At 47.3% G+C, this 8,066-nt stretch overlaps 2 protein-coding genes across 8 annotated transcripts in view; one reads left to right on the forward strand and one right to left on the reverse strand.

The window, feature by feature from the left end:
* Pmel (premelanosome protein) overlaps window positions 1–1,796 on the forward strand; it is an 11,743-nt gene extending 9,947 nt beyond the window's left edge. For 3 of the 5 annotated variants that reach the window (XM_023707381.1, XM_023707383.1, XM_023707384.1), the window contains 5 exons: window positions 257–373; window positions 548–632; window positions 718–923; window positions 1,007–1,094; window positions 1,655–1,796. In XM_023707381.1, the coding sequence (XP_023563149.1) occupies window positions 257–373; window positions 548–632; window positions 718–923; window positions 1,007–1,094; window positions 1,655–1,796 (638 nt within the window). Of the gene's footprint in view, window positions 1–256; window positions 374–547; window positions 633–717; window positions 924–982; window positions 1,095–1,654 lie in introns of all 5 variants that reach the window. The other 2 variants (XM_023707380.1, XM_023707382.1) reach the window with 1 other exon arrangement.
* A 657-nt stretch (window positions 1,797–2,453) lies between these two features.
* Window positions 2,454–8,066, reverse strand: part of Dgka (diacylglycerol kinase alpha) — a 31,240-nt gene continuing 25,627 nt past the window's right edge. For 2 of the 3 annotated variants that reach the window (XM_004647094.2, XM_023707348.1), the window contains exons 18-24: window positions 4,912–5,072; window positions 4,607–4,671; window positions 4,314–4,404; window positions 3,807–4,005; window positions 3,582–3,702; window positions 3,064–3,124; window positions 2,454–2,800 (exon numbers count right to left, since the gene is read on the reverse strand). In XM_004647094.2, coding sequence (XP_004647151.1) covers window positions 2,717–2,800; window positions 3,064–3,124; window positions 3,582–3,702; window positions 3,807–4,005; window positions 4,314–4,404; window positions 4,607–4,671; window positions 4,912–5,072 — 782 coding nt within the window. In that variant the 3' untranslated portion in view covers window positions 2,454–2,716. The other variant, XM_023707349.1, reaches the window with a different exon arrangement.

Consider the following 8,066-nt stretch of genomic DNA (forward strand, 5'->3'; position numbering starts at 1 on the left):
TTTTTTTTTTTTCTGTCTTTTTGGGACAGGGTCTCCCTATGCCACTCAGGTTGGCCTTAAGTTCACTTGGTAGCCCAGATTGGTCTCAAACTCACGGCCATCCTCCTGTCTCAGCCTCCTGAGGACTGGGATCACAGGCGTGCACCACCATGCCCAGCTAAAAATGCCTGTTTGACCTCGTTCTCCAAGTGAATAATTTGTCCTCCAAGTGAATCATTTGTCGCTTGATCTTCTGTCTTCAACCCTCTCCTGCCAGAGTTCACCAGCCCCCTGCTGAATGGTACAGGCACCCTAACGCTGGTGAAGAGACAAGTTCCGCTGAACTGTGTTCTGTATCGATATGGTTCCTTTTCCCTCAGCCTGGACATTATCCGTGAGTTTTGGCTACCTTGGAGGCTGGTGAAGGGAGGCATGCGCTGGACAAGAGGAATTCCCAAGTGGCAGGATCTCTTCTGAGGGAAAGGGATGGGACTGGGGGCAGCCCTAGGGCTTTCTTGTCTCCTAGCCTGATGAATGAAGCCTGACTTACAATCTTGCAATTTTGTAGAGGGTATTGAGAATGCAGAGATCTTGCAGGCTGTGCCATCCAGCGAGGGTGATGCATTTGAGCTGACTGTGGCCTGCCAAGGCGGGTGAGTGTCCCTCTGGTTGCCCTGATAACCTTTAGGTGACCATGGCTTTCGTGGATCCCCTGACCAAAGATGATACCTCTTCCAGGCTGCCTGAGGAAGCCTGTATGGACATTTCATCACCTGGGTGCCAGCCTCCTACCCAGCGCCTGTGCCAACCTGTGCCACCAAGCCCAGCCTGCCAGCTGGTTCTGCACCAGGTATTAAAGGGTGGCTCAGGGACCTACTGCCTCAATGTGTCTTTGGCTGATGCCAACAGCCTGGCAGTTGCCAGCACCCAGCTTGTCATACCTGGTAAGTAACTGGACAGTTGGTAGGATGAAGAGCCAGCAGAGAAGGAGAAGACAGTAAAGCAATGTCTGGGCTTCTGCTCACAGGTCAAGAAGCAGGCCTTGGCCAGGCTCCCTTACTTGTGGGCATCTTGCTGGTGGTGGTTGCCATGGCACTTGTATCTCTGATATACAGGTAAGGCCCTCACTGTCCAGCCCAGACTTTCAGTCCCTTTTACCACTGCTCAGGTTAGCTGAGAAGAAAGGAAACTACCACTCCTTCCAAGGAAGCAGAATACCAGGGACGAGCCCAGTCTTGGAAGTTAGGCTTGGACTAACATCTTCTGAGTGATCCTGGGGAAGTAGCTTAAAATTTCTGAGCTATGGAAAATAGGATGATGAATACCTGCCACTTGTAATATGTTCCAATGTAGGTAAGCTAATCGGCGTGGAGCAAGCGTGCGAGGGTAGATGCCATTATCACTTGTCAGGAGTTGGAGTGGCACAGCTGGGGCAAGCTGCTGAATTACACCTGTAGGAAGGCTGCTGAGGGTCTCAAAGCAGGGAAGCCTATGCAGGAAGAGGGAATGAGCTCAGGTTACAAGGGGAAGAAGTGGGGGAACCCTCAAGGTGATGAGAAGGGGGAGCTGGGATCAAGGCCTAGTAGGCCCAGGATGTGGGAGTATCCCTTTGGAGAAGCACAGATAGGCTGTTTTTGTCCACTGCTAACCAGTTTCCCCCTTCTCCCAATATCAGGCGCAGATTGATGAAGCAGGGCTCAGCCCTCCCCATCTCCCAGATGCCACTTGGTAGCACCGCGTGGCTGCGGCTGCCCCAGATCTTTCGCACTTGCCCCACTGGGGAGAACAGTCCACTCCTCAGTAGGCCACAGGTCTGAGTATCTCATCCAATGCTGTGATTCCCCGGGTTGACAGCGATGCCTGTTTTCTACAGTCTTTCCTTGGAGACTACCATGACCTAAAATAAATGATCAGAACCTGGAGTTGCTTTTTTTTGAGACACTGTCTCATTTTGTAGTAAAACAGGGCAGGGCTGGCTGATATGTGGTGCTGGGGGATTGAACCGCGGTCCCTGTGCTTTGCTTTGGTGCTTTAGACACTGAGCCATCCCACCAGCCTGCATGCAGATGTTTTTTCTTGCTTCTTTTTTTTCTTTTCTTTTTTTGCAGAACCGGGGATTGAACTCAGGTACTTGTGCTTGCCAGGGAAGTGCTTATTCCACTGAGCCATCTCCCCAGCCCCTCTTGCTTGTTGAAGAACTATCTTTTAAGGAGTGAAGGTGAGGGCTGGTGAGATGGCTCAGTGGTCTAAAGCACCTACCTAGAACAAGCTTAAGCTAAAGCACAGAGACCGCGGTTCAATTCCCCAGGACCACATTCCAGCCAGCCCCGCCCCCTGGTGGGCTGAGCTGGCCACACACACACACACACACACACACACACACACACATAAATAAATAAAAATTTAAAAAATAAATAAATAAAAATATAAAAAAAAAAAGGAGTGAAGGTGAAAAAAGAGGCATATCACTTATACATATCCCAAGGAAAAAAAGTCATTTTATTTAAATGAGGCACTTTGAACACGTGTGTGTGTGTGTGTGTGTGTGTGTGTGTGGCATGTATGTGCATGTGTACATGGGGAGTAGGGAGGTGGTGCAAGATAATAAATACTGTGAGGATGTAGGACCACTCCCCTGAACTGGCAGGAAGGGGTGGCGGCAACAGAGAGCCTAGGAGTGGAGTCCAGGGATGAGCAGGTGGGCTCAAGGCTGGCTTGCAGGCTGAAGATGTCTTCCTCAGCCCAAGAAGCCAAAGAAATTGGAAGAGCGGGGAGGTGGGCCCATGAGCATGGGCATCTGGTTCTTGTGGGTGATCTTGATCTGGAATGGAAGGGAACACATTCAGAGGCAGAACCCAGTGCCCAGGGCCGGGGCATGGGGGGGGGGGGAATGTGGGCTTTTGGGGTTGGTTGCTGGGGTCCTACAGAGGGCATTATTAGGAGGCCAGAAGCTGAGAAATGAAGGACTGGTAGGAGTGCTACACAGGGACACTTAGGCTATCAGAACGAGGTCGGGAAACTGGCCATTCATTTAGGATCCGTAGAACCTGAGTTTAGCCTTTAGTAGGCACATGTGATACTCACTGTGCAGGGTGACTGCATCCAGGGTTCCCCGTCAATTTGCATGGGGAGGGTTTTTGTGGTGCTATGGGAGGGCAAGGAAGATTAAAGAAGATTGGCAATGTTCTTGTCAGTTAAAATCCCAGGGCAGGGGAGATAGCTCTGCAGCATAAGGGCCTGCCTGGCAAGCACAAGGTCCTGAGTTGAATCCCAGGTACCACAATTATAATGTAAAACAAAATAAAATACCAGAACTCTGCTTCTCAAGTTTGTTGGTTGGTTTTGAGACAAGGTCTCACTATGTAGTTCAGGCTGGCCTTGAACTCAGTTTGTCATCCAGGGTGGCCTCAAACTCGTGTTCCTCCTCCTCACTTTTGCAAGTGCCAGGATTATAAGCATGTGCCACCACGCCCACCTCAGTTTGGTTCTGAGGCCCCTTGTCCCTGAGGAAGATCTCCCAGTGGGGCCCTTCTTTACCATCCCACAACCTTCCTCTTCTGGCCCCTCCATCCCGTAAGACCCTGGGCTGCCGTTGTCCTTACTGGATGGTGATCTCGGAGCACTTGGCCAGCCGATGTCCAGCACTCTTGAGCTTAGTATAGATCTGGCCCATCTCAATTGCACCCTCCAACCCTACTACTTCCAGTCGCTTGTCACTTAGGTCTGGGGAGAGAAACAGGAATACAAGTTTTGCAGAAGCAGGGTTCTCTCAGAGGGAGCCACACTTTCCCCGTAGCCTTGCCCACTCCCAAGGGTGGGCCTCTCACCTGGCACACAAGTTTTCAGGATGTCAGGGTCAGTGATGACTTTAGCTGTAGAGCCTAAGGCCTGGTTGATCCCACAGATATCCCCATGGGGCCTTTTGGTATCACCCCAGAGGTTGGAGCCACCATGCATGCTAGGGATGTTCAGCACTGCGATGCCTTCTAGGGACAGGTTACTCAGATCCAGCGGTTTCCCACAGATCTGAGGGGACGGGGGCACAGGCCCAGTTGGGGAGAGCATGGATTCTCACCTCATGGCATAATCATGGATGTGACTGATCCCTCTATCAGGTGACAAAACTGGGAAGGCCAGCATTTGGAGGTTTGCAAGAAAAGGAAGGAAAAAGGGACTAGTGTATCTTGAGGACTTAGGAAGACAGGATTGGAAAGCTGGGAAGGCAAAGAAATATTGGCTCAGAAATATGGAAAGTTTCCAAAGATGTCTGTGAAGGGAGTACCTTGGATATAAGAAACTACAAAGGATGTAGGGTCGGGTGTCATTACACGCACCTCAACTGTCACAGACTCTTCTAGCTTTTTGCATGTTGAGAAGATGGATTCAGATGTGGCGAATTCAAAGTACCAGAGCTTGTTCTTCATCCTGTGTTAGCCCCATGGCAGGGCCCAATACAGAGGGACAAGTCACACAATGCTGAGGGGCTAATAAGTGACATCCATGTCCCAACTCGAAGGATAATAAGGGTGCTATGGCTTCCTAGATGTGTCACTGCCCATTTTAAGCATTCTGAGTGATATTTAGTCACAAATCTGGTCCCTGGCACTATGTATGCCCATTCCTTCACCTGCTGTTGAACTTCTCAGGATATTTCTCTCGCATGATGTGGAATCGGTGTGCAATGGAGGCATCCTAGAGAGGTAAGGGCATGTGGTATTAGAGGCCAGCCTTCCCTATCCATAGCACTGTCCCCCCTCACCCTGCCCCAATCTGGATGCAGCAAGTCCTGAGTCCCTTTTTGCAACTCACACCACTGTACAACTCTCCATTTCCCCACACCACTGTTCTCTTACCCTCTGTTTTCCCTCTCTGTCCTTTTAGCTAGGCGTAACCCTTACTCCCTCCCTCCCTGCTGCGTCCAGGTCCACTGACCACGCCGATGGAGAAGTAGTTATTGATGATTTGAAAAGGGACTGGATCACTCTTTTCTTCACTCTGTTGTGGTATCACTTCCAGGGACCATCGATCTATGTGTACCACCTTACTCATCTCTAAATCCTTGAGAATCTTTGCAAGATTCTGTCCTTCATACCCTAGAGGGGGAAGAGAAGATAGGATACATTAGTACAGAGCCCTGAGTCTCAGAGAGCTTTCTTTTCAGCCTCAGTGCCACAAGTCCCCGAGGATCCCCCGCTGTGGATCTGCACAAGCTCTCAGCCCTTACCAGAGAGTGGAAGGGCAGGGCGGCAGGCTCCCATGGGCCCATGGTAAAGGTCAGCCTCTGGCTAACTTTCCTCACACTATTGTAGAAGATGAATACTTCCAATGTGTGTGCACATCTACAAATGACTCTACAGCTCATTGAGAAGACTGAAAAAAATAGCCAAGAAAATGCTGAAAGAAGACAATGAGAAATGGGGAGAATCTCACCCCGTGTGCATTCTTGTCCCATTCCAACAGATAACACAAAGTGACAGTGGCACAGTGAATATACAAATTTAATAATGAAAGAGTGCCCCAAGCAGACTTTAGTATATATGTGAATTTACTATATGATAACATTTCAAGTAAACTGGAAAAAGATTAGTCAATAAATAGTGCTAGATACAGAAGTTACTTTTTTTTTTTTATCTTAGGGAAGGGTCTACAGAGTGTTCAGGGTCTCACTACTAGATCAGATTCATAGTGCTCCACCTGTTTACAGCCTCCCAAGAGCTGGGATTACAGGTGCAGGCCACCATGTCCAGTCTCAACTGCCATCTCAGCGTGCCCTGGGGACAGGGTCAGCACTGCAGGTCTGGGGTTTGAACCCCTGGCCCCTGCATGTTGTCAGTTTTGGTTGTTGTTTGTTTCTTATTTTCAGTTTTGCTCCTTTTCAAGACAGGGTCTCTCTATGTAGCCCTGGCTGGCCTCAAACTTGGAATAATCCTCTTACCTCAGCCTCCAGAGTGCTGGGATTACAGCTGTATGCCACCATGCTGACTTTATTTTTTATTTTTATAGTACTGGAAAATGAACATTGGACTTAGCGCTGAGCTACATCCCAAACTTTTTTATTTTTCATTTTATTATCACTGAATGTATTTTTGTGTGTGGTACTAGGGATCAAAGCCAGGGAGCACTGAACTACATTTCTAATCCTCCAAACCCTCTATTTTACTGAGGTTTTTAAAAAATTTTCTATATATAGGGCCAGGGAGATAGCTCAGTAAAATGAACAATGGCCTGGCAAGCAAAAGGTCCTGAGTTCAATCCCCAGTACCACAATTAAAAAAAAAAAAAACTATCTATCTATATACATATATTTTTTCCTTTTTTAAATGTATTCTGTACAGGGTCTACAGGGTCTCACTACACAGATCAGACTCATAGTGATCCTCCTGTTTTCAGCTTTTTTCTTAATTTTTAAAAATCATGGGCCAGGGAGATAGCTCAGTGGTCTAAGCACATGCCTGGCAAGTGCAAGTACCCAGGCTCAATCCCTGGTACCATATGCTCTGCAGTCCCAGAACCCTGGCTGTGGTGACGCATGCCTGTAATCCCAGCACTAGGGAGACTAAGGCAGGAAGATCACTACAAGTTTGAGCTGTGTAGTGAGGTCCTATACCAAATAAATAAATGAGAATTTTTTAAAAAATTTACAAAAATTTTTTAAAAATCATTTATTTATTTGTTTGGTACAGGGTCTTGCTATGGACTCATAGTGGCAGCTTAGACTTGTACTGATCATCCTGTCTCAGCCTCTCCAGCACTGGGATTATAGGAATGCACCAACAAACCCAGTTTTAAGGGCCAGTATGTTACACCCAGGGGGCTAGCAAGTCATATGATCCCGGGGATCAAACGTGGGTCCTTGCACTGGCCAGGCAGGTGCTTAGATGGCTGAGCTATCTCCCCAGCCCTTTACTGTGTTTTACATTTTGAGAGAGAGCATCATAAATAGTCTAGGCTGGCTCCCAACTAGCAATTTTCCTGTCTCAGTACCTAAATTAGCTAGGATCATAGGCATAGGCCACTATGCTGGTTTAAAAGTTGAGACTTCTGCCCATGGTGGCATGCCTATAATCCCCATACTTGGGAGGCTGAGGCATGACTATCATGAGTTAGAAGACAGCCTGGGGCTACAAAGTGAGCTCAAGGCCAGCCTGAGCTACATAGTGAGACCCTGTCTCAAAAAAAAAAAAAAAAAAAAAAGTTAAAGCTTCTGTGTGGGGGCCAGGGAGATGGCTCAGTAGAATAAGTGCTTCTCTGACAAGTGCAAGGGCCTGAGTTCAATCACCTGTTCTGCCAAAAAGCCAAACCAAAACAAAACTTCTGTGTGGTTAAATAAACAAACATATACATGAGAGAAAAAAAAAAGAGAAATATAAATATTAGGAGGAGCAAAACTCACATATAGCAACTTTCCCAACATTTAAAAAGTTCTACGTGAGTGTGCTGATTACTTGGGAAGCTAAAAACAGGAGGATCACTACAAGTCTGATCTACATAGTGAGACCTTGTAGACCCTGTACTAAATACATTAAAAAAGGGGGACTGCCCATTAGCTCAGGTGTTTAAGTGCCTCCTGAAGCAAAGCAGTCAGGCTCAGGATGCTGTGGTTCAATCCCCAGATCCTCATGCCTTATCAGACATTCCCTTAAGGCATCTTGAGCAAGCAAAAAAAAAAAAAAAAATTAAAAAAATTATAAAAAAAAAAACAATAAATAAGTACATGTAGGACCTGTCAGATAACTCGGTGGGCTAAGGGCCTGTTTAGGCAAGTGCAGAGACATGGGTTTGATCCACAGCATCACATGTTGCACCAGCCCACTCCCAGGTACACAGAGCTGGCCAGCAAGACTGGGTGTGGTGCTGCACACCTGTAATCCAGTGCTGGGGAGGCTGAAAACAAGAGGATCACTAAGAGTCTGAGCTGCATACTGAAACCCTGTACTAAATACATGAAATTGTTAGAAGATAAATGCTTTGGAATTAAAAATAAAGGAAGAACAAAAGGGATCAGCAGCGCTGTTGGAAAAAAATAGAAGTAGCAGTTTTGCTTTTTTACTTTTTATTTTTTAAGACATGGTCATGCTATGTAGTCC

The sequence above is a fragment of the Octodon degus genome, unplaced genomic scaffold, assembly GCF_000260255.1.
Source record: "Octodon degus isolate 3935 unplaced genomic scaffold, OctDeg1.0 scaffold00287, whole genome shotgun sequence".
NCBI lineage: Eukaryota > Metazoa > Chordata > Mammalia > Rodentia > Octodontidae > Octodon > Octodon degus.